The 26,195-nt window shown below is 40.0% G+C and overlaps 1 protein-coding gene across 13 annotated transcripts in view; it reads left to right on the top strand.

The window, feature by feature from the left end:
* LOC123775788 (cytosolic beta-glucosidase) overlaps window positions 1-26,195 on the top strand; it is an 889,125-nt gene that overhangs the window by 88,298 nt on the left and 774,632 nt on the right. For 3 of the 13 annotated variants that reach the window (XM_045771323.2, XM_045771324.2, XM_045771325.2), the window contains one exon: window positions 18,854-19,742. The exons of the other annotated variants lie outside the window; for them this stretch is intronic. In XM_045771323.2, coding sequence (XP_045627279.2) covers window positions 18,854-19,056 — 203 coding nt within the window. In that variant the 3' untranslated portion in view covers window positions 19,057-19,742. Of the gene's footprint in view, window positions 1-18,853; window positions 19,743-26,195 lie in introns of those variants that run through there. 13 annotated transcript variants of the gene reach the window in all.

Below are 26,195 nucleotides of genomic sequence, written 5' to 3'. Positions count from 1 at the left end.
TGCATCTGTCAGTGACATGCTCAGTGTCAGGATACCTGTCCAGAATTCCTTTGACACTTCATCTGCTATGACCACCTACATGGCTGTGATCAACAGTCTTTCAAAGCATAGGTAGGACAGAGACAAAAATGGCTATTCTCTACCTCCTGAGCAGGGGTGTCAGGAAGATGACTTAGGAAGAGGGCAAAACAGGGTTTTGGAAAGAGCATGGGCTTTGGAGGCTGACTCCTGCGTCTTCATCCTTTCTCTTTCACCTGTTCTCTTGCTCCCCTTGAACACACTTAACTTTCTCTAAACTTTATTTTCTTTATCCATATAATGGACATAACAACATCAGTCTTTTTTTTTTTCCCCCAGAGATTTTATTTATTTATTTGACAGAGAGAGAGAGACAGCCAGCGAGAGAGGGAACACAAGTAGGGAGAGTGGGAGAGGAAGAAGCAGGCTCCCAGCAGAGCGGGTAGCCCGATGTGGGGCTCGATCCCAGGACTCCGGGATCACGCCCTGAGCCGAAGGCAGATGCTTAATGACTGAGCCACCCAGGCGCCCCAACAACATCAGTCTTGAAGGGTTGTTGTGAGCAACATGGTGCTTAGCAATATATCACAGCTGTCCCTTTTTCTGTGTGCCTTGGCAGTATCAGGAGCCATCTTTGTAATCCCCTGCTGTTCTTGAATCTAAAAAGCCTTGAAAGATAATGCCCTGGCTACGTACTGTACTGTGATTCATTGTTGAGAGCCTAGAGATAAAAACAGTTTAGGGACACTGTTGATTATAGTAAGTAAATGTTTCTCTGCCTTCCTCCCTTCCTTCTCCTCTCCCTCCCTTCTTCCCACCTCCTCTCTCCCTCTTTGCCTCCTCTCGCCTTTATTCCCCCCACCCACTCTCTCGCTTCCATTCCTCTCTTTTATTCCCTCAGCGCACTTGTCAGATAACAACCTGTGGTCAAGAAAAGCTCATCTTGAATATTACTGATGGCATCATCAGTACCCTTAGGAAGCAACAGTCACTTTTTTCATATGTCTCTAGGTCTACATGTATTTCATTGTCAGAGTCTTTATTTCATCTACCTTTATTGGTCCTCCATTCTTGAAGGCTGAGTCTGATATAATCCTTCTATGATACAATCCAAAGTCTCTTTTGATGCAAGACCATAGGTTCAAGGGGAGTAAGAGAGGATCTCAGCAGTAAGACTCAGCCACTCCATCATACTGCATAATTATTAGGCTATCTTATGTAAAATCTACTTCTAAATCCCAAGATATACCACTGTGCACTGTTTCAGGGTAGAGAAATAAAAGAGGTCCAGATTTCATGTAGACTCTTAGTTTGGAGAGAACCATAGAAAGATTCTAGTGCCAGTAGACCTGTACAGATCTTCGGTTCTATACCCATCACTGGATCATATGAACAATCTCAGAGACACATGTCTTGGTAATGCATAAGTTGATTAGAGGCAAGGATAGAAACAGAACTCATGGCCCCAGACTGTATCACAATGCTTGTGGCCTTGGGACAGGCCATTAAAATTGACATGTGGGCAGAGTTCCAACACCGATATGGCTCATACCTTCTCTTACTTAACTAGCTAGTGAATTATCACCTTTCTAGTTTTTATTCAAATGCCTGTTTCCCTGGAAAGCTGTACCTCAGCTTCCCAAGAGAGTTAAGTCACCCCATTTTTTGTCCCTGTCGTGTGTTTTTATATTTCCAAATCAGTTCTTTTTGAGTCCGTCTTCCCAATGAGACCATCAACTCCTGAGGGCAGAAACTCTGTTTATCACTGAATCACCACACCTAGCTTGGAGTCTATACATAGCCTACATAATTGCTGCTCAGTGAATATTTGTTGAGTGAATAATGAACAGACTGTGCTGCTCAAATATTTGGACCGGATGTAGAGTCACAGAGCTCACTTGTGAAGGGAAACTGTTCATGTCCCTTCCACCTCTCCCATTGCTGATGAATGAAGCCCAGCCTAAATTCATGTCAAATGCTCTCCTGTCTTTGCAGGGCTGCATGATTGAGCTGCTGCTATTCCTTTCAGGCATACTGGAAGGTTCTATATGCAATAATGTTGGAGTCCCTAAAATTTAGGAGGAGAGATATTTCATGGCCCTCATACTGAGGTCTATAAGGAGTTTTATTTTCTGAATAAGTATTGATCGCAGCTTACAAAATACTGCAAACCTATATAATTAAAAAGAATGAGACCAGTCACTGGTGGGCAGTGCATAGCTAAGTGTAAGAGAAGACAAATTCTTCAGGTGCCTGTGATTTTATAATTGTACTTGCTTGGGAAGCTTATTAAAGCTTTGCAGGTGCAATGTTTCATCACAGAGTAGTGAACCTTTGAAAGATATGCATAATAAACAGAGTTTGAAATATGTTTTTATTCCAGGCCATATGGTCCTGTCTGGAGCTTTCCTGGATCTTTGGGTCAGTTCATTGTTGAAAGATGGGCTTGCAAGGATCCACCTCTCAGAGCAGCTGTCAGAGCCCTATCACAACGAATCTGCTTTTGCATGATTATTTATTTTATGTGGCTCTCTGAAATGAGCCCAGCCTTGCTCAGTAGTGGAAATGTGCTGAGCAAAGTCTCTTCCCTGAACAGCTTGTGGCCACATCACCGAGCAGTGTCCTTCCTTGTCCTTAAAAAGCAGACTAGCAAGACTTGTACAATAGGCCAGGACAGGCAGTCTGGGTGAGGTGTCCCCACCTGGGCTTGAACTTGGTGCCAGCAATATGAAAACTTACACAGTAGCATTTTAAAGAGATGCCATTGTTCTTTCTTCTCAACTTGCTATTACTCACTTTCCTGTATCTCCTGACTCTAGGCCATTATAGTGGTCATTGTATGCAAACACTCGAAGTGATTTTGTGGTGTTATTGTGGTGAGGATAATGCTAATGTTTGCTTCCTTTGCTTTTGTCATTAGCAAAAGGTGGCATTGACTCCTCTGAAAATGGCTTTTTAAGGGGCATTTAATATAATTTATTCAACATTTATTATATATGTATAGGATTTCCAGTAACTGATAAGAGACATGGTCCTTGTGATCACACAAAAATATTCTACAGTGCAAAATGAGCAGTGAGTTGATCAGATTAGAAGATAATTCTTTCTCTTTATTTGGACAAGACGAATTTGTAGTTGAATTTTGTTACTGTGGCTGAGAAGATAATCTTGCCTTCTTGAGAACTACCTTTTCTCTGTTCTTATATTGGTAATGTTATATTCAGCATTCTATATCCATTTGTAGCATTCATTCATTTAAGCAATATTCTATTAAACACCTACCCTTCAACAGGGTAAGATCCTTGTGAAGATACTTGACCTTGAGGGTAAGGTCTGCATCAGATTTTCCTCTCCTCTGTGAGAATCACTCTGCCTAAAACAATAACTTGCATTTAGTAGATGCTTAGTAAAGTGTTTTGTGGTCGTAAGGGAGGAATGAAAGAAAGAAGCTAAGAAGCAAGTATTAATATCAGTCTATATGTTCAGGATTTGGTTTGACAAATTATAGTTCTAAAGCCCTAAATCAGTTTCAGAGCAAAACCTCAGGCCTACGCAGATAAGGTAATAAGATGGGAGATATTTTCTCCTAGGGCTCTACTCTGGTACCCTAGGGGATTTCTGGGACCAAGAGCCGCCATTTAAGCTCATACTGTGTCCAGGAGAGTGGAGTGACAGTGCTCAAGAGGGTTGAGAGCTCCCAGAGTTCTGAAGAAGAGAAAATACTCCAGAGGACTATACCAGACATACAACCAAGGGCCAAATAAAGAGTTCTTTGAGAAATATTAGGAATCAGAGGTGAAGTGTGGTAGCAGCAGCTGAGACAGTGGAGAAGCTTTTGGAGAATTCAGAGAGTAAGAGGCTGATGGAAAGTGATGAGGAATCTCAGGTCTGAATGGATGGAGACTTAGAATCACCAGGTTGGGACTGGAAGCAGAGGCTGGATAGGGACAGACAACAGTATAGTAAGAGAGATTCAGGTGTTGGGTGTGGATTTGGAATCAATACCCATTGAAGTCTTGGTTGTTCAGCCTGAAGATGCTATGATCCTAATATCCAGATGATAATGCTGAGACCAGTGTCTTATTAAGATAATATTAAGATGATTCCTTTTTTCTTTCATTTGTTCATTTGTTTGTTCATTCCTTCCTTCTCTCCTCTCTTCCTTCCATATCTTGTTCCCTCCCTCTCTTCTTCATTCCTTTAACAAGTGTTTATTTAGCGTCTACTCTGTGCTAAGTACTGTTCTCAGGATTGGGCATATTGAAGACAATAGACAGATGTCCCTTTTTCTCATGGGATTTTCAGTCTTCTGGGGAAGATAAACAATAACAAATAAATAAATACATGAAGAAGACATTTTCACTTAATGATAAAGGCCACAGAGAAAACAGTACAGGATAATATGAGAGAGAATGGAGTAGTTGGGAATAAAACTTTAAGTTGGGGCATCAGAAAAGATACCTTATGGAGATGAATTTAAATTAAGACCTATTTATAATAAAAAGCCATGAAGTGAGGACCTAGAGGAGTGATATAGGCAGAATGAAAGTCAGGGTAAAGATCATGAAATGGAAAAGAGCTCAGCACATTTTAAGAAGACAAAGAAACCCAGTGTGTCTGGACAGTGAAGGTAGAAGACAGCAGGGAGTAGGCAAAGGGGAGCTAGGCAGAGGCCAGATCATACAGAGCCTTAAAGGTCATATAAGGATGTCAAATTCTGCACTAAGTAAGATAGGAAACCATTGAGTGGAGGAGTTAAGCAGGGAAGGAAATAAGTTAAATTGGTTTTTCAACAATTTACACTTTCTGGGCTATGTTGTGTGTAAGAGTTGTGGCAGGTGACCAGTAAGGATGCTACTGTGGTAGTGTAGAGGGATAGAGAGGTGGATGGAGGCAGAGCCAGTTACAGATTGGCAGTGGGAGAGAATACAGCGAAGGGAGAATCAAGCATGACCTCCAGGTGCTTGGTGTCAAGAATTAGATAGATAGTGCCATTTGCTAGGATTAGAAAAGCTGGGTGGGTGGGGGCAGTTTTGAGGAATGGGTTAAAAATCAAGAGTTCTATTTTATACGTGTTAAATTGTATTTATTTAAATTGATTTAAAATCAGTTTTTTGAAATTGCAAAACTAAAATGCATAAAAATAAAATGTACCATTTTAACCATTTTCAGGTGTACAGGTGAGTGGCACCTAGTACATTCATGTTGTACAGCCATCACCTGCACCCATCTCTAGAACATTTTCATCTTCCCAAACTGAAACTGTGCCCATTAAACAATAATTCCCCAGTGCCTCCTCTCCTCCATCCCTGGTAACTATTCTACTTTGTGAGTTTGACATTCTGGGTACCTTATGTAAGTGGAATATATGTGTCTTCCATGTTTACTTTATTTCACTTAGCATAATGCCTTCAAGGTTTATCCACATTGTAGAATGTTTCAAAACTTTATTCTTTTTTAAATACTGAATAATATTCCATTGTAGGAATATAGCACATTTTGTTTAACCATTCATCCAGTGATGGACGTTTGGGTTATTCCATCTTTTGGCTATTGTGAATAATGCTGATTTGAACATTAGTGTAAGAATAGATATGTTAAAGTTTAAATGTCATTTTGACTGAAAGGGGAGAAGTCTCTTCTACTTGATGACTCCAAAATTCACATTTTCATCTCAGACTCTACTTTGAGCTTTTTCAACTCTTCATTTGGAGATCAAAAAAGAAACCTAAAGTCATCATAACCAAAGCTTGATTCATTATCTTCTTTGCCTTTCCTCCAAAACTTATCTATGCCCAGTATTCCCTAATTCAGAGACTGATAATGATATCCATTAAATCGAGTTATCTTTGCTACCTTATCTCCTTCACCACTGATCTCCAGTGAATTGTTCAATCCAGTTGATTTTATCTGAATATCTGTTTAATCCGCCTGATTCTCTCTTGTCTTCACTTACACCACCCCAGACCAAGCTCCCATCATCTCCCTCATGCTTTACTACAATCACGCCTAAATACTCTCTTGGATTCCATTCTTGCTACACTCAAATTTATTCTCCACAGAGGTCACAGTAATCTTCTAAAAATGCAAATTAGCTAAAGTCACTCCCTTGCTTAAACTCCCTCAATGACTTTTAATGTGGTTGGGATAAAGAGCAAAATCCTTAAAATCTTTATAAGGACCTGCATGTCCCCGGCCTTATGGCTCTCTCTCCACTATTCTTTTTTTTTTCCTTTCCCCTTCCGCTTTTTTGAGATATAACTAAAATATGACATCGTTTAAGTTTAAGGTGTACAGTGTGTTGATTTGATACATTTTTATATTGTGAAATGATTCCCCCTGTAGCGTTAGCTAACACCCTCCACCACCTCCTATAGCCATTTATTTTTTTGTGGTGAGGAGATTTAAAATCTACTCTCTTAGCAACTTTCAAGTCCGTAATACAGTATAATTATCAAACTATTTACTATAAATACCATATAGTACATTAGATCCCCCCAAATTATTCATCTTTTAACTAAAAGTTTGTGGCCTTTGAATAACCTCTCCCCATTTCCCCCAGCCCCAGCCCTTGGTAACCACCATTCTGCTATTTCTATGAATTATTATTATTATTTTTTAAAGATTTTATTTATTTATTTGACAGAGAGAGAGACAGCCAGCGAGAAAGTGAACACAAGCACGGGGAGTGGGAGAGGAAGAAGCAGGCTCCCAGCGGAGGAGCCTGATGTGGGGCTCGATCCCATAACGCCGGGATCACGCCCTGAGCCAAAGGCAGACGCTTAACAACTGCGCCACCCAGGCGCCCCTATTTCTATGAATTATTGATAAGTCTTTATGATCTACTGAGCCACCTTCTTGGAGTTCCTTAAATATGCTGTGAACTTCTGATCTTTCACATACATGGTTCATTTTTCTCGGGTTGCTCTTGTCTTTGTTCATCTAGTGAAGTGGACACCTGTCATGTTTTCTGGCTGCCTAGCACTTGTTGGACACCCTGGCTACGTTTGAGGAATGTCCAGATTTAAGAGTTTTGCCTAGCCAAGGTAGAGAATGACATTCCTCAGGTTTTGTCAGAGCAAGGGCACACACATGTGATCTAGTCTCTGCCCATCAGACTTGTCCACATGAGAAAATAATCTGAAAGTGAACAGCTTGAGGAAGGCAGAACCTCGTGTGCTGGTGAGGAGAGCAGCATGGGCATCCAGCTTTCGAGAAGGACTGGTTATAAGGTCCAGCTTCTGGTGCAGAAGTAGTGGCTGCTATGCTTCTAGGAAAGTTGGGTCTTGGCAGCAATGCGGTATAGGACTTAGTGCCCATTGGATCAGTAGCAGTTAAGGAAGTTTCTTCTCCACCATTTCTGTGTTGTGCTTTTGGGCACTAGTCCTGTGAGCTTTGTTTGAGCCTACTTCTCCAGCTTGACCCTTTTATGCTTCATCAATCAAGGTCAGGTTCTGTTACTCACAATTACAAGAGAACCCTGACTGATGGCAGTAGATAACCCCAACGAATGCTGAGCTCTCAGCTCTAGTTTGCTCCAGGAAACTGCACCATTCCCCCTGCTCTCCCACCCTTGCTGACTGAGCTAGATCTTCCCAGCACAGCCCTTGTCAGGACTCCGTGGAGTGTTGTGGCTCGGCATGCATCTTGCTTGGGTTCCAACTTCAACTCTCTCACTTACTTGCTATATGAATTCTTCAAATCTTACCTCACCTCTCTGTGTATCAATTCCCTTATCTGTAAAATGGGGACAATGGTAATATCTCTTTCGTAGGTTTAGGGGAAAGAGGAAATGAGTTAATGTGTAGGCGAAATGCTTGAATCTGTACCTAAATGCCCAATAAATGTGAGCTGACATGTTGTTCTTTCTCACAGTTTCTCACAGTTTCCATGTCTTTCCTTCCATAATACTCTTCCATAATACTCTTCACAGATTGCAATTAAAGGCTCACGGGGTGGTAATTGGATTAAGATATGTCTTCCACATGTGCTGTTAAGCTCTACAAAAAGAGGGGTTGTTCATTTTGCTCTCTATTATATTCCCAACTGCTAGCACAATATATATTTATTTAATAAGTGTAGGGTGGCTGTTGTCGTAGGATCTCAGAAACCCTGAGCCATGTGGTCCCCACCTCCCAGCATGCCGAGGCAGGGTGGCTTCAGCAGCACCCGGTGTTCCCGGCACCCTCCCCCTAAGTTCCTTGTCTTTAGTGATTTATTTTTTGTGACCCACAACTGACCCTTTCCCACAGAGTACAAACCCCGGCCCAGATGCTGCTCTTTCCCTTGATGCCCTGATTTCTCTGGTTCTCAGCACTGAGCATTTTTTGCTGACTCTACACCCTCTGAAAGCTGTTTGAAGCCAGATGGGAGGCAGAGATAAAGCAGGTTTCATTCATCGCCCTTCCAGACTCGGAGAGAAGTAACAACAACAACTGTACCAACAAGTAGAATATGTTGAGTGTTTACTATAAACTTGGCATTATTCATAGAGCTTTATATGTATTAATTTATTTAATACCACAATCCTAGCAGAAAGATACTGTTGCCCCCATTTTACAGAAGGGGAAAGTAAGTCCAGGAAAGGAAGTCTGGAAGGAGAGGAAGGAAGAGGGGTAAGGGGAAGGAAGGAAAGTTTTCTGGTAGAAGAGAGTTTCTTTCTTTCTTTCTTTCTTTCTTTCTTTCTTTCTTTCTTTCTTTCTTTCTTTCTTTCCTAAAGATTTTATTTATTTGAGAGAAAGAGAGAGAGAACGAGTTGGTGGTGGGGGGAGGAGGCAGAGGGAGAAGCAGGCTCCCCGCTGAGCAGGGAGCCAGATGCAGGGCTCCATCCCAGGACCCTGGGATCATGACCTGAGCTGAAGGCAGACGCCTAACTGACTGAGCCACCCAGGTGCCCCTAGAAGAGAATTTCACTTGCTCAGAACTTTGGTTTTCATAAGAACTTCTCTACTTCACAGAGGTAACTGTGAAAGCAATACTGATGGGAGACATTATGGAAGGTGACACTGAATGTGTACCTATCCTCAGATCACTTTATAACTAAATAAAAATATATTTTTTATACCTTTCAACTGCTTGCTATTTGCAGGTTTTTTCCTCCCAAATCTAACATAAGTAATAGGAACAATACAGATAATTAAGAAATCTTTACAGCTTATTTCTGCTTAATTGGCATTTCCCTATAAAATATTCAAAACTTAGCCTTTGTTTTTCAGGCTCTCTCTTCAGAGAGTCATAGGTTTTGCTACTAGGAGTTCCCATGTGCAGGCGGGGCCTCCTGTGTTGGGATTATCTGGGCATTTTCACAGATGCTGTCCAGCCACTGATATTCACCTGGAGTTGGGGTGGGGGTTTTTTGTGCATTTTCTATGTTTAGATCTTCCTGATGTTGTTCTATTTTATTTTATTTTATTTTATTTTATTTTATTTTATTTTATTTTATTTTATTTTATTTTATTTATTTTTTTCCAAAGAAAGGGAAAGATAGTCAGTGTGCCAGTTCCCTTCAGGCACTTTTACCCAGCTAAAGCAGTCCACAATTGTAGGGTTCTGTGCAACTCAACCAAGCTCAGAGAAACACATTTGCAAGGTCGGCGTATGGGGCAATTGCCAGAGAATCTGCTTCAAATTGTGTTCCGGCAAGGATTTCTCTCCCTTTGACTGGCCTTGAGAGATGATTCTCACAAGCCCTCAGCAAAATCAGATGGGTGATTTGGGACTTGGAGCCCCGTTAGCAACTACTCTACAAGAGTATGGTGCATGATGTGTGGGCGCTGTAACAATTCACTACAAACTTGGTGGCTTAAAACAACAGAAGTTTGTTCTCTCACAGTTCTGGAGGGCAGAAATCCAAAATTAAGGTGCCAGTAGGATTGGTTCCTTCTGGAGGCTCTGAGAGAGAATCTCTGCCATGCCTTTCCACCAGCTTCTGGTGGCTGTCTTGGCATTCTTTGGCTTCCAGACAAATCACTCCAATCTCTGCCCGTGTCTTCACATTGCCTTCTTCGCTGTGTGTCTTCTCCCCTTCTCTTCTCTTCTAAGGACATTGGTCATTACGCACCATTATCCAGGATGATCTCATCCTGAGACCCTTGTTTGTTTTTTAAGTTTTATTTATTTCTCTAATCTCCGCACTCAACGCGATGCTCCAACTCATGACCTGGAGATCAAGAGTCACATGCTCTTCTGGCTGAGGCAGCCAGGTGCCCCTCTCATCTCGAGATCATTAACTGCATTTGCAAAGTCCCTTTTCCCAAATAAGGTCACATTCACAGGTTTTGGAGGATAGATTTTTAAGGGGAGCTACCAATCAGCCAGTTACACATGGTGAATTGGGAAGATTTCTCATGATCCACTGGAGTAAGATGAGGCTTTGATTAAGCAGTGGATGACAGGCATTTGGCACTCCTGAGCTTGTAGGATTCCCACCAGTCTCTCTGTGGTCCCCTATTTCTGAAAGGTGGGGTGGCCTGGCCTGCACATTGCTATGTCTCTTGGCGCAGGGCTTCTCCAGCTATGAGTGTTGAGGGACTGACGGAGTTGTTTACATTTATAACCTCAAGAGGGATGCCTCTGCTCAAAACATTATAGTGGGCTGTTAGAGCTTATCCTAGGCTTAGTAGTCTCGAACTTGGCTAAGTATAACAACAATCACTCAGGTTGTTTATTAAACACAGAAATTCTCAGATGCCATAGACGGGGTGGCTTAAATAACAGTGATTTATTTTCTCGCAGTTCTGGAAGCTGAAAGTGTTAAGATTGAGGTGTCAGCAAGTTTGATTTCTCCTGAGGTTGCTCTTTTTGGCTTTCAGATAACCAGTTTCTCACTGTGTCCTCATTGGTCTTTCTTCTGTGCACACGTATCTCTGGTGACTTCTCTCTTCTTAGAAGGACACCAGTCCCATTGGATTAGGGCCCGTACTAACAACGTCATTTTAACTTAACCACCTCTTTAAAGACTTTATGTCCAAATAAGGTCATATGCTGAGGTACTAGGGGCTGGGGCTTCAACATATGGATTTTGGGGGCACATAATTTAGCTCATAACAGGACCCAAGATATTCTGATTTTAGTAGGTCTTGGGTGGGGCTAATAGGTTTTTGTTTTGTTTTGTTTTGTTTTTTTAGGTATGCCCTAGGTGATTCCAAGTGGTTCAGGGGGTCAGATTCAACACTTGGAGAAACAGTGCCCTACTGGATTAGTAATCATACTGATGTTTGCTTTGGTTCCATGTCTGTTCATCAGCCTGATTCTTCTATATACCACATTTTCAGCAACAAGTTAATGCAAATGGAAAATACCCCATGACCCTTTGCAGACACTCCCCAGGACTGCTCTGCAACTTCTTTGTCTTTGATCTATTCCCATTCTATTTCAGTCATTTGGAATCTGAGCTTGTTTTGCATCCTGCCTTTTAGGCTTGTTATGACATTGACTTAGCCACATACTACTTAAGGATTTTGACTCAGACTCACTCTATTAGTGTTTTCCATACCTGGGATTGGCTTTGCTGCTCACAAAGTAAATGCCAGATGCACCTGCTCAGCTCACATCTCACAAGTCTGAGAGCTTGGACACCTGAAGCTCAGTGTTGCAGGGGTCTCCAAACTGCTTCACTGGACTCAGGGAGGCAGGAAGCCAGGCAGTGAGCTGTCACCCTGGAGAAAAGAAAGGAGTTTGTTAAGTGATGTAAAGAGCCCTGTCCTCAGATTTATACAGTCTGTCTAGGCCTTTCCCTTTGTCCTTACACTATCTCAGACTTAAGTTTGTCCTTCTGACTCCTCTTCACCTTTTACATTGTCCCAGATGTTCATTGAAACGCAGTTTTGACTTCATCAAAATATCTGGGTTGGTGGGGAGAGGGTGCATCAAAATATATTTTTACTTTGGATTCGTATTTTCCTAAGAGGTGGCCAGAGAGGAAAACGACATGGGTGAGGTATTTTGTAGGGGTCCATGCTATCCCATTTAATCTTTACAGTAGCCCTAGGAGTAGATATTGGTGTCTACATTGCACTCATGAGAAACGGGAGGCCCCTTCAGCTAGTAAATGCTACATCTTGGATTCATACCCAAGTGTTAGTTTCCTTTCCCAAATTGCCACATCAGTTTTAATCGGTTCCTAAACTTTGAAGATATTTCAAGTTTATCTCTGTGATATAAACATAGTGACATGGGGTGCCTGGGTGGCTCAGTCGTTAAGCGTCTGCCTTTGGCTCAGGTCATGATTCCAGTGTTCTGGGATCGAGCCCCACATTGGGTTTCCTGCTCAGCGGGAAGCCTGCTTCTCCCTCTCCCACTCCCCTGGCTTGTGTTCCCTCTCTTCGCTGCCTCTCTCTCTCTGTCAAATAAATAAATAAGATGTTAAAACAACAACAACAACAACCAAAAAAACACATAGTGACATGGATATTTTATAGTCTGTCTGATAGTTCTAATAACTGAGCTCTTTGTGGGTTTGTTTCTGTTGTGTGTTGATTTTGCTGATTTTCTAATTGCCATTGTTTTCCCATGTCTTTCTGGTTATATTTATGTGCTGATGAGTACACTTAAAAATGTTTGTGATGATAGTCGAAGGTTTAGAATATAGGTATCTCCTTTCAGAAAGTATGTGAATGTGCATCTTCCAGGCACTTGGGTGATCCCACTGTGGGATCACCTCTATCCAAGATCCAGACGTTTTCTGAACCCAGATGACTTGGGACTTTCCAGTGACTGCTTTACTTCTGGCTCACCCTTCCCCTGAGGGAGTAGTCTTTGGGGATCTTAGTTTTCTCTGTGTGGGGTCTCAGATTTCCTGCTGTGTATCTCTGGGCTTTGTCACTTAACCTCACACCAGGAAATAGGAAAAGAATCTGATTTCCTAAGATTGGAGAACTCCATGAGGTGGAAGTAGCTGCCATGCCCATCAATCTTCATTTCTTCGTTCTGCTTTGGCCTGGTAATTCCCCATGAAATTGTCAGCTTTTCATTGTTTTGAAGATTTGTTTTTAAAATTCTATGCAGCATGCTTACTTGTTTTCATTAGGAGGGCTTGCTCAAATAATGTCATCTGCCATTACCAGGACACGGATATCTAGATGCTTCTGTTTTTTCTTCTCACTCCTTCCTGGGGCTTTCTCTCTGTCATTTTTCTTCTGTGAGGCTGCTGCCTTTAGTACTGTCTGGAACCTTTCCACTGGTTCTCACCACGGCAGCTTCAGTCTGTGGATGAGTCGTTTGTTTCTTAGCTGAACAGTTGTGCTACATTCATGGATGTCTTATACAGTCCTAGGTAATCTTGAAAACAAAGGCTATCTCTGTTTATAAGCTGTTGGGAAATAAATCCCACTAAAGCTGAGTGCCCAATTTTTAGCCTTGTGTAATGTGACAAACACAGGCATAATCACGGCACTTCATAAACGAGTAATTTGAGAAGATTCTGCACAGTATCATGAAATAATGAGCTTCTAAAATAGGTGTGTGTGTGTGTGCATGTGTGTGTGTACTAAAGAATGGGGTGTTGTCCAAGTAACGGTTTGGCCTTTGCCCTCAGCTTTTGGGGAGGAAATCTGTGTCATACATGACAGAACGTTCTTGTTGAGGGTGGGGGCTAGTAACATCAGGAAGACCAACAATATGACTGAAGGTGGGGGTTTTGGGTAACATGGTATCACTTGACCTGGAGTCTGAGTTTATCCACATGGACAACCAATTAATTAATCATGCCAGCGTAATGAAGTCACAGTAAAAACTCTGGACACTGAAGCTCAGGTGAGCTTCTCTGCTTGGCAGTGCTCTGTGCATATTGTCACATGTCCACAGGACCAGAACTCCTAGGGGAGGGGTTGATGGAAGCTTCATGTTTGGAGCCCCTCCATCTCTGACCTAGTATCTCTTCCTTTGGCTGATGTTAACTTGTATCCCTTGCCATAATAAGCTACAACTGTGAGTATAGCATGTTTCAGAGAGTTCTATGAGTTCTAGCGAATTACTGAAACAGGGTGGTTTGGGGAACCCCTTGAACTTGTAGTTTTGTCAGAAATGGGGGTGGTCTGATGAAAGACGATTCCCTCAACCTTCTCAGTTTGGCTAAAACTGGGCACTCTCTGTGTGTGCGTGTATGTGTGTGTGCACACTCATGTGTTTAGTACAACACTGGCACAGGGATCTTCTAATTAGAACAGCCTGACTAAGACTTTAATATATTAGCAAGTCTTAGACATTTTTCTCCTTGCATCTTTATATGCAGCCTGCTGTGAGGGCTTTTCCACTGGCCTTTGAGTCCAAAACCAAACTCTGGCTCTGTATGTTTGCCATCTTTATCCCAGTATGTTGTGTACCCATCCATAGTCCCTGTTTATGTTTACTTTGCTTGCAACTCTGGTTCAAGACAGAAAGTGAACTCACAGAAGTGATTTTTCCCTACTCAGATCTGGGACCTCATAAATCACGCTGACAAGAAATAGGATGATGGTCTCTTTCTGTTCTTGAGGAGATTGGAAGAGGAGAGGCTCTAGCATGGTTTTGTCATTTTTCCCTGTGGTAGCACGATGAGAAGGATTCCAGCAGGCCAGCTCCTCAGCCCTAGCCACGCAATTCTCTATTTGAATGTTTCTGCAATGAAAATGCAGAGACACCCACCAGGGTCACTGGGCCAGTTTAGTACCTGCCGCTGAACTCCTGGCAGTTAACAATGAACTCGTCAGCGTTTCCCTTTTGTTCCCTTGCAAGCAGGAGAGGCATCGTTTTTATCCCCTGGTTGAGCATGTGAATCAATGCTTTGTCCATGTTCCATGGGACTGTGCATGTTTGCAGAAGCTGTCTGGCTTTCTCCCCGGGAGGCTTTCATGTTGGGCAGTAGTTCTGCAAACGAGAAAAAAAGAACTATGCAGATTCTCACAGGTCCCTAGACTGGATTCTAAGGCAGTCAAAGGAGATGGTTGTTTTCTGGCCTGGTACTTGGTTTTGGTTATTTTAATTCTTAAATATATGACATGTAGAACTTAAATTAGTTATAAAATTATTTTTAGAAAAATTAGTATTTTGCAGTTGTGGTTGACAGGGGAAGAGACACAGATGGCAATGTGGACAAGTAGAAGGAGGAGTATATATACGTGTTTTAATTCCTTCAAAACTTGATGTGCTTGAATGTTACATGTTTCCTTTTCCAACCATACTTTATTTAAAAAGAGCCAGTCTACCTTGGCTTAATTCCTGTCTCGAGGCCATTCATAAGGCACTCTCTATGAATACTCTCTTCAGTAGTTTGCATCCATGCACAAAGGTCGAGGGATTAGGCATCAGTTAACTGCTCAGGAACCTTTTGTCTATGGAGTATCCATAGTCAAAAAAAAAAAAAAATTCCAAGGTGATTCAGAATGTACACATGTGTTGTAGTTTATGGGTATAGTTCCTCTAAGAGACCCCAAAAATACAGACTTACAAAGAAAAAGGTAGAGTGGATCTTGCTTTGCTAATGCTAAAAGAGTCATTTTGGTTGAAACCTAATATTGTTAAAATTTGGTATAACATATGAACGTTCATTTTCACCCAACTTATTTAGGAATATGTCTATCTTGTAAAAATGTCTATCTTGCTTTGCTAATGCTAAAAGAGTCATTTTGGTTGAAACCTAATATTGTTAAAATTTGGTATAACATATGAATGTTCATTTTCACCCAACTTATTTAGGAATATGTATCTTGTAAAGGAAACGTGCCTTTTAATTTAATTTCTCCATTGGGAAATAGATATCAGTGCATCCCATATATAGAATTTATTTATTCTGGTTTTCAAAGAAATGTTCAGTGCAACAATTCATGCAACACCACAGTTTTGTTTTGTTTTGTTTTTGCCAAACTTGAAATATTAAATTAAAATGCTAATTACTAAATATTAATACTCAACATTTATTAAAATTCTTAAAATACTAAAAAATGAGTTAAATTCCCTGACTAACATGATAGAAATCAGTGTAAAACTACTTAGAAAATTCTCCACATTTTGACGTCTTACTATGGGAGTCCATGGATGGGCTTTGGGGTGTCCACAAAGGAAATCATATAGAATATTGTATATGTGCGTATGTGTATTTGGTGGAAAGATGGCCCATTGCTTTGGCTCTTAGAGGGTTTAAACACCACTCTGAGTTTAAATATTGGGCAGAGGGGATGCCATAACATTTTTGTGCCTACTCAGTCTACATACAACCAGAGCTGTGTGTTGATCCTTTTCACTTTAGGGTCCTATTTCTGGAATTAGAATACATGTCTCAGTTTGGTCACAGGGACACAAGGTAATAGCTGGGGCTGCCTCAGCCCTATTATTATCACCTCTTCCAACTTACAGGTGGACTTTCTGGATTATCTGGAGGTTGCACTTAGAAGCTGAACAGTGTCTTTTCTTTTTTTAAAAGAATATTTTATTATTTATTTATTAAAATTTATTTTATTTAAATTCAGTTACTTAACGTACAGTGTATTATTAATTTCAAAGGTAGAGTTCAGTGTTTCATCAGTTGCATATAGCACCCAGTGCTCATTACATCACGTGCCCTCCTTAATGCCCATCACCCAGTTACCCCAGCTGCCACCCACTCCCCCTCCAGCAACCCTCATTGTGTTTCCTATAGTTAAGAGTCTTTTATGGTTTGTCTCCCTCTCTGCTTTTGTCTTATTTTATTTTTCCCTCCCTTCCCCTATGGTCCTCTGTTTTGTTTCTTAAATTCTACATATGAGTGAAATCATATGATAATTAATTGTCTTACTCTGACTTATTTCTCTTAGCACAATACCCTCTAGTTTCGTCCACGTCATTGCAAATGAAAAGATTTCATTTTTTGGTGGCTGAGTAATATTCCATTACATACACACACACACACACACACACACACACACACACACAAACACACACACACACCTCTTCTTTATCTTTTCACCTGTCGATGGACATCTGGGCTCTTTCTATAATTTGGCTGTTGTGGACATTGCTGCTATGAACACTGGGGTGCATGTGCCCCTTCTTTTCACTACATCTGTATCTTTGGGGTAAATACCTAGTAGCAATTGCTGGGTCATAGTGTAGCTCTATTTTTTACTTTTCAAGGAACCTCCATGCTGTTTTCCGGAGTGGCAGCACCAGCTTGCATTTCCACCAGCAGTGTAAGAGGGTTCCCCTTTCTCTGCATCCTGGTCAACGTTTGTTGTTTCCTGACTTGTTAATTTTATCCATTCTGACTGGTGTAAGGTGGTATCTCATTGTGGTTTTGATTTGTATTTCCCTGATGCTGAGTGACACTGAGCATTTTTCTATGTGTCTGTTGGCCATTTTTATGTCTTCTTTGGAGAAATGTCTATTCCTGTCTTCTGCCCATTTCTTGCTGGATTATTTGTTTTTTGGGTGTTGAGTTGGATAAGTTCTTTGTAAATCTTGGATACTAGCTCTTTATCTGATAAGACATTTATGAATATCTTTCTGTAGGTGGTCTTCTGGATTTGTGGGCTGTTTCCTTTGCTGTTCAAAAGCCTTTTATCCTGATGAAGTCCCCATAGTTCCTTTTTGCTTTTGTTTCCCTTGCCTTTGGAGACGTGTTTGGCAAGAATTTGCTGTGGCCGAGGTCATAGAGTTTGCCGCCTATGTTCTCCTCTAAGATTTTGATGGATTCCTGTCTCACACTTAGGTCTTTCATCTATTTTGAGTTTCTTTTCTCGTATGGTGTAAGAAAACGGTTTGGTTTCATTCTTCTGCATATGTCTAATTTTTCCAGCACCATTTGTTGAAGAGACTGTCTTTTCTCCATTGGATATTCTTTCCTGTTTTGTTGAAGATTAGCTGACCATAGAGTTGAGGGTCCGTTTCTGGGTTCTCTGTTATGTTCCATTGATCTATGTGTCTGTTTTTGTGCTAGTACCATACTGTCTTGATGATTACAGCTTTGTAATAGCGCTTGAAATCCAGAATTGTGATGCCACCAGCTTTGGTTTTCCTTTTCAACATTCCTCTGGCTATTTGGGGCCTTTCCATACAAATTTTAGGATTATTTGTTCCAGCTCTGCAAAAAAGTTGATGGGTTTTTGATAGGAGTTGCATTGAATATATAGATTGCTCTAGGTAACGTAGACATTTTAACAATATTTGTTCTTCCAATCCATGAGCATGGAATGTTTTTCCATTTCTTTGTGTCTTCCTCAATTTCTTTCATAAGTGTTCTGTAGTTTTCAGAGTACAGATCATTTACCTCTTTGGTGAGTTTATCCCTAGGTATCTTATGGTTTTTGGTGCAATTGTAAATGGGATAGATTCCTTAATTTTTCTTTCTTCTGTCTCATTGTTAGTGTATAGAAATGCAACTGATTTGTGCATTGATTTTATATCCTGCGACTTTGCTGAATTCCTGTATGAGATCTAGCAATTTTTGGGTGGAGTCTTTTGGGTTTTCCACATGGAGTATCACATCATCTGCAGAGAGTGAGAGCTGAGCAGTGTCTTTAATGAATAAATATAATTCTAGGGACTAAGGTGAAACTGTGTATGTGTTTCTTTGTGTCTGAAAAGTAGTAGATATTGAAAAAGATATTTATTGAGTAAATGAATGGATGAATAAAACATACATCAAAATGAATGAATAACCAAAGAATTAGAATGATATGTAATTTAACTTCTTGAATGGAAGCCCTACTTGGTTGAAAGAGAATTGGAAAAGAGCATTGAAAGGTTTTTTTCTGCGATCCTCTGCAAGAGAAAGATACCCACACTAATTGTCAGCAATTGTGTATGTTCACAAGAAAACTTCCCAGAGATGATAATTTTCCTCCTTTTTTTTCTTTTATTTTCTCTCATTTTTTTTTAAAATTAGCTATCCAGCTTGATAAAGTCAATTGCAAAATATATTGTCTGTGGTCTCTTCTGGATAATTTTGAGTGGATCCAAGGGTACAACAGCCGGTTTGGTCTCTTCCACGTTGATTTTGAGGATCCTGCTAGACCTCGAGTGCCTTACACATCGGCTAAGGAATATGCCAAGCTCATCCAAAACAATGGACTAGAGGACCATCCATAAAAGATGGCTGGCCCACATCTCCTGGAGAAGAGGCCTCTGGTTTTGGAAAAGAAGTCTGCTTTGGTTATCCTTTAGACAATCTCAAATTGCCTTTGTAATCATCTCCTACCAGCTGATCCGTGATTATGAAGTCTGAATATGGAATGCCTGGGGATGTATTTAATGATGGCCTTTACTCTATTTGCATTTGGATCAATGAGGCTTAAAAAAAAAAACAGAGTAGAAAACCTCTGAAATTGATTTTTATATTAAGAAATCAGATAGACTTAAAAACTTCAATTTAAATCCTTAGGATTTTTCTAGAAAAAAATAATGCAAAATTTGTAAAGATAGTATGCTCATGATTTGCAGCTCCAACAGCAGGACCATTTAGTATAAGAATATTTGTTTATGAGCCTAGTTTTTCTGGTTATGTCAGCTATTATTTGCTTTGTAGATCCATTTTCATGTGGTCCAAAATTTTTCTACTGTTTAATCTAGTATAAAAAATCAAAATTAAAGTTAGGCACAATTTATAGTTATGTGTTCTATTCAACAAAGGAATTAATTGATGACATACTTAATAAAATGGATTTATTGATGTATTTGGCACATATTTTCTTTATGCATGAACAAGTATATCTTTCTCTTGCCTGATGAATTATTTTTGAAAAATAATAAATTAATAAAACAAATTAGACTGTGAATGGAAGAAAAAGTATTTGAGTTGATGTTTAGCGGAAACAGAATTCCTACTCTAGGGTGACACCAAATGAAAGGCAAAATAATAAGCAGGACATGGCCTCTACTTTTGGGTATTTTTTTAAAGTTGAAGATCTGTAAGAACATTGATGACACCCAGGAAATATATACATGGATTGAATGACTTACATGAGTATAAGACGTCTATACACGTCTGAGATGTATATTGTATAGGGTTGGATTGGAGTTGGACAGTCTACTGAGCTTCATCAGTTGGGATCAGTAGTAGATGTAGGGCTTTCTCTGGACATAATGTGTCCACACCAGCAAATCTTTCACATATATCGAATTTGGACCCTCACCTCCATATTTGAGTAGTATTTACTCAACATTCATTTGTGTATCATGCTTGAAGCTAAGAGGTAAGTATTATCACCCCCATTTTGTGGACTGAGAAACTGAGGATGCACTGATGTGAATTTTCCTCAAGTCATGTTGTTGGTACTTGTTTCCCGAACCCAGAACTTCTTTGGCATCAGCTCAGTGCTCTGTCCATCACACTGTAGGTCCAGGTGCCATAGAAGTCTTTTCTCCTTCTTCTGAATTAAGGAAAAACAACAACAACAACATAGGTGTGGCGTTGCCTTATGCAGGAGGAAGTGGGAAAGTGTTTTTCTGTGTTCTCATTCTGTTTCCCTGAGGAAACTTTTGCCATTCCCATACTTTGCCATTCCCATAAGGCCTTTGGCCCTGAGCAGACGCTATGTCGTTTTTAAAAAACACTGTGGTCAATTTCTAGATCGTTTTCATGTTCATAATCAGGGAATTATTTACAGCAAAGAACACTGTCTTGGTAACTTTGGACAGAGTGAGAAAGAAATGGTCGTAGTAGTTCAATAAACGTAGATGCACTGGGGAAAATTATATTAAGATTAAAATGGTTACATAGGAAATTCTATTACATCTTTGCCACTGTTTTGTTATTTTTATTGTTCAATGAGACATTATCTCACAATTTGTGTTCATTTAAAAAGCACATTTCCAAATCTTATTTCATTCCTCTCCTATCCAGCCTGTCTTTTTCATTTTTACCATGTATCTTATTTACAATTTATGTGCCCTCCTTATATTATCTTGCAAGACAACTGAGTTTTCCTTTTAATTAGGATGTTGTTTTGAATATTATTTATCCTACAGGGCATATTTACAAGTTTTACAACAATACAAATGAGCACTGTATTTTCGTTACCAAAACCAGAAAATTAATATTCGCGCTGTAAATAAAATGATCTGTCACATTTGGTCTACCAGGTGAAATAAGTATCGTCGCTGCAGCATGCCCGGGATTCCTCACAGAGCAGTGGCTTTCTGCAGCTCTCTGCTGGGTTTCAAGGGCCAGAAACGATCCAACCAAGGGTGCTTCCTCAATTCATCCTGCAAATTAGAATCGTGATGAGTTTAGGTGAAGAAAAAAATCTCCACCACCCAAAATCTAACAGCTCCTGTAGTATTTTAATTAATGTTATTTGTAATTGCTTGTATTAGCATTTGAAAACAGGATTGATTGGCTTTTGCCTGTCAAGGAAACAGAACTCGGATTCTTTAAATGGAAAAACAGGAGTTGTTAATTATACTTAAAAATCCATAGATACTGTACTCAGATGTCTTGAAGGTCATCTGAGGCTTGTAAAGTACATGTTTTATGTCTGTTTTATCTGAGGAGAACTTGGATATCACAATGATGGATTGGATCTACTTGTATTTCTTTCTCTCTACCTTCCTTCCTTGCTTTATTTTTATTTATTTATTTATTTATTTTTATTTTAAGAGAATGTGAACACATGTTTATAACATCCTGGGCATCACTTCTAGAGAATTGTGGGATTTTTTTGAGGGGGGGGTAGTTTTTATTTTAGGGTAAGTTATTTCTGAATTGCTAAGAACATAAAGAAAATAACAGAAGCCCATTTTCATTTTGATATGTAGGGCTTTAGTTTTATAACTCCTGTGAACACCAGCACGAAATGTCCACCTAAGCCCTTTATTGAATGAGAAGGTACGAGTTCTCATTAAGAAACCCGTAAACTAAGAAGCTGGCAACCTTGGTATTTGGCAGTGGCCTGCCAGTCAGTCTTTTGTGCTCTGGGAATTTGTGTTCGGCCGTAGCTTTTAATTATTTTTATGAACGAGGGAATAATGAATACATTTGTAATATATTGAAAAAATTCCCCAACACTGGCTGACCAAAAAGTAGATTTATATGATAATCCTTAAACACCAATTCTATTGCTCAGTGCTAGGCAGAGAGAAAATAGAATACTGAGCTTCATTACTGAGAGAGCAGAATAAATCAAAGCTGATGGAATTAATACTGTTTAATTACTAGCAATACACCTTACCTGGAGAACACATATTCATCACTGATGACAATATTTTAGGCTCTAGTTGTCCTGGGAGGGATATAGTACTTAGCACAAAGCATGATGAGCCTTAAAGAATGAAATTAGAAGAAAATTTGACATAGAGACACTTTATGGTGGCCTTCATGAAGTGAGAATACACCTTATTAATTGTGGCAGCAGTGAGATGGGGAGATGTTGTAGAAGCACTGGGTTAGGGTCCCGGGGAAGAGTGGTCCCTAATGGTGAGAGTTAATGAGTGCTTCTTGTAGAGAGTAAATGTCCCCTTGTCCTAGGTTTTCCCAGCGTCTGTCAGTGTCACCTGACATATGCGTGGCTTGTGTGACCTTGCCGAAGAGGCTACTGTGGTAACTGTTATGAGGCAAATGTAGAGTAATCATTAAGAATGTGGGCTCTGGAGGCAGTTCACCAGGATTTAAATCCTGGCTCTGACATTTACTAGCCAAGCCACTTACTGAACTTCCCTGTGCCTCAGTTTTTCTATCTGTAACATGGGCTTCTTGTAAGTTGCGAGACGTAAGTAACCTGATAGATATAACATGCTTAGACAGTTCCCAGACCATGGTTAGGCTACAGTTACTGTGGGCCATCGTTTTTCACTCTCTGATTTGTTCACATGGATCCTCCAGCAATTTGTCAATTACAGTTTAGGATCTCTTACTTTGGTTCTACCTCCACGTTCTGCAGACGTTTCTGCTCTGGTCAGCTGGGAGTCACTGTCACTCCGATTTTCTCTCTCTCCAGTTGTTGGGGCAGTGGTTTTCCTTGTGACCTCAATTTGCTGACTGATCTAAGAAGAATGGCTAATTTTCAGTTTGTTCAACTTCTTTCTTGTTAGGAGAGGAGCAATAACATCCAAGCTCCTTACATTTTGGTCCAGAAACAGAAAATGGCCATTATTTTGTAATCATTAGAATTGAAGGTTTCCAGCAGCCCAATCAGAACATATTTATTAAACTAAACTGTGCAATAGGTTGTGGAGATGAGAAACTACTCACAAGACAGAACTTCTCCAAAGAAGTTCACAGTCTGGTTGGGGAACTAAAACAGAGACATGAGATGATAACAGATGATGCCAGGTGAATTTTCTGGATAGTAGGAGTAGGGTGACCTCTCTGCTAGATGGGGGTGGGCAAATATGGCTTCCTGGACAAGGGAAGTAATATAATATTAAAAACAGGGGCACCTGGCTGGCTCAGTTGGAAGAGCATGCAGCTCTTGAACTCAGGGTCCTGAGTTCGAGCCTCATGTTGGGTATAGAGATGACTTAAAAATAAATTTTTAAAATGTTAAAAATATTAAAAACAGTATGATAATATAAATAATGTAAGTTAAAATATGGAGGTGGAAGGCGTGAAGCCTTGGGCGTGGGAGACATTGCCTAGGCCAGTTCACCTTAGGAAAGGGAGTGGGAAGATTGGATGTGGACAGTCTGATGTTCTTGGTCTTGGTTTTCTCTTGGAACAAGCTGAAGATTTCTGAACAGGATGGTGAAGATTTAAAAGCAATATGTTGAAAGATGGCAAAGAAACTAGAATTAGGAACCAGTTAGAATGCTGCTTTTAGCAGAATATAGTTGATGTGTTAAGGGCTCTATTTAAGGTAGGAAGTGCATATATGAAAAGTTAATATATAATTATAATTAATGTATGAAAAGTACACAGGATCTTAAATGCAACATGGTCTCTTGGATCAGATCCTGGAACAGAAAAAGAGATTAGTGGAAAAACTGGGAAATCACATAAAGTCTTTAGTTTAATTAATGGTGCTTTGCCAGTGTTAACTCCTTAGGTTTGGTGAATAAATACAGCATGGTCAAGTAAGATGGATGTTAACATTAGGGGAAGCTGTGTGAAGAATGTATGAACTGCTGTGTACTCTTTTTGCAACTCTTTTGAGTTTAGAACAAATCTAAAATTGTTCCTCCCAAAAGTCTGAAAAAATGTACATGGAAGAGTTAATATATTCAGGGAGTGTATTAGATATAAGCATATATTATAACCTACATATACCAAGATAAAAGACAGCTGTCTTTTATAACCACTGTTGTAGCCACTGTTAATGTCTTGATATGTCCTTTTCTCTCTCTCTTGGGGTTGTGCTATTATGGTTAATTTTTTCTTCTTTATAATTTACTCTTAAGTTTTCATTAGTTAGCTTCTGTTTTCTTCTATTATTAGAAAATATTTTTTTCCTAAAGATTTTATTTATTTATTTGACAGAGAGCAAAAGTGAGAGAGATCACAGAGGGAGAGGAAGAAGCAGACTTGCCACTGAGTGGAGAGCCTGATGTGGGGCTCGATCCCAGGACTCTGAGATCATGACCTGAGCTGAAGGTAGATGCTTAACCTACTGAGCCACCCAGGTGCCCCTAGAAAATACTTTTAAAAACAAACTTCAGTGGTCAAGATGATTCATGGCATAATGGAGTCATAGAGGTAGATAAGTCATGATGTCTCTGTAAGGGAACAATGATACCGTTGATGAAAATTGGCAAGCATACACCTCTGTCTAGGTGATACTTTAAACTCATCGTGGCAATACATATTGCTTAAGTACTTGTTACAGTTTTGAGATATTTAAAAATTAACTGCTACATCTTGTCTGTAATCACCAATATATTCTATCCCTGCTGCACATAATGTTTTTGTTTGTTTGCTCTCCTAGATGGTGAACAACTTAAGGTCTGATTTATCTTAATATTTCCAGTACCTTGCATGATACCTGGCAATTCTACACAATTTATAAATGCATACTAACTCATTGATGCAGTGGATGTTAGGTGGTCAAATTCTTATTTGCAGTGGAAACCTAAGATATGGATTAACTCATTTAATCCTTACAAGAGCCTTATGAGGTAAATTCTACAGTTACTATCCCTGTTTTATAGATGAGTAAGCTGAGGCAAAGCGAAAAGTAAGTAACTTGTCTAAGCCATAGAGCTAGTAAACAGTGGAGCCAGCATTGCAACTCATGTATCTGTTTCCAAACATCAAAAAGCTACTTCATATTCTTTCCAGATACAGTTGTGGCAGAATCAGGCCTGGCTCCCTGGTTATTTTCAGTAGGCCCCCCTGACACATAATTTAACCACATTGTAACATTTCGGTGTAAGATATGTGTCTCGGGGCACCTGGGTGGCTCAGTTGTTAAGCGTCTGCCTTCGGCTTAGGGCGTGATCCCAGCGTTCTGGGATCGAGCCCCCCATCAGGCTTCTCCCTGGGAGCCTGCTTCTTCCTCTCCCACTCCCTCTGCTTGTGTTCCCTCTCTCGCTGGCTGTCTCTCTCTCTGTCAAATAAATAAATAAAATCTTAAAAAAAAAAAAAATCTACTGTGTCCCTAAAACTTCAGCTGATTTCCCATACCTCACAGCGACTCATTTCACAAAGTTGTAGGGTGTAGTATCTTTTTTTCCTAAGACTAGCATTGCCCATACCAAACATTTTCTTTGCTTCTGCACTCATCCAGGCCATGCTTTTGAATCCTGTCTTCTAAGAAACTGGTTACTCTTCCCAGCAATGGCTCTTATCAAAATAAAATTACTCCCATGATAAAGGTGCTACATTTACAAACAAAATCACAATGAGGTATCACCTTATTTACATCTGTCAGAATGGCTAAAATAAAAAAAGAGAAGAAATAAGCATTGGCGAGATACGGAGAAAAGGGAACCCTTATGCACTGCTGCTGGTGGGAATATAAACTGGTATAACTCCTGGGAAAAATAATATGGATGTTCCTCAAAAAAATAAAAATAGAAACATCATATTGATGGGGTTTTAGAATATAGGTGAGGTTCAGTGGGGTGAGATCCACAGCCAATGACAAAGAAAGAATTCTTGAGATGTCTTTGGTGCAAACTGGTGGTTTATTAAAGCACGGGAACAGGAAGAGCTGCTGCACCGGGATCTTGAGGAGTGGTGATTATATATACTCGGGAGTTGGGGGAAGTAAGTAAAAGGGAGGTTTCAAAAGAACTTTCATACGCTAAAGAGGACTGACCTACAAGATACCTACAAGATACCAGAGGTCTTGCCA

The sequence above is a fragment of the Ursus americanus genome, chromosome 8 (genome assembly GCF_024610735.1).
Source record: "Ursus americanus isolate L20-20 chromosome 8, mUrsAme1.1.p, whole genome shotgun sequence".
Lineage (NCBI taxonomy): Eukaryota > Metazoa > Chordata > Mammalia > Carnivora > Ursidae > Ursus > Ursus americanus.
The sequence above is the reverse complement of the archived record's forward strand: the minus strand, read 5'-3'. Positions and strand labels throughout refer to the sequence as shown.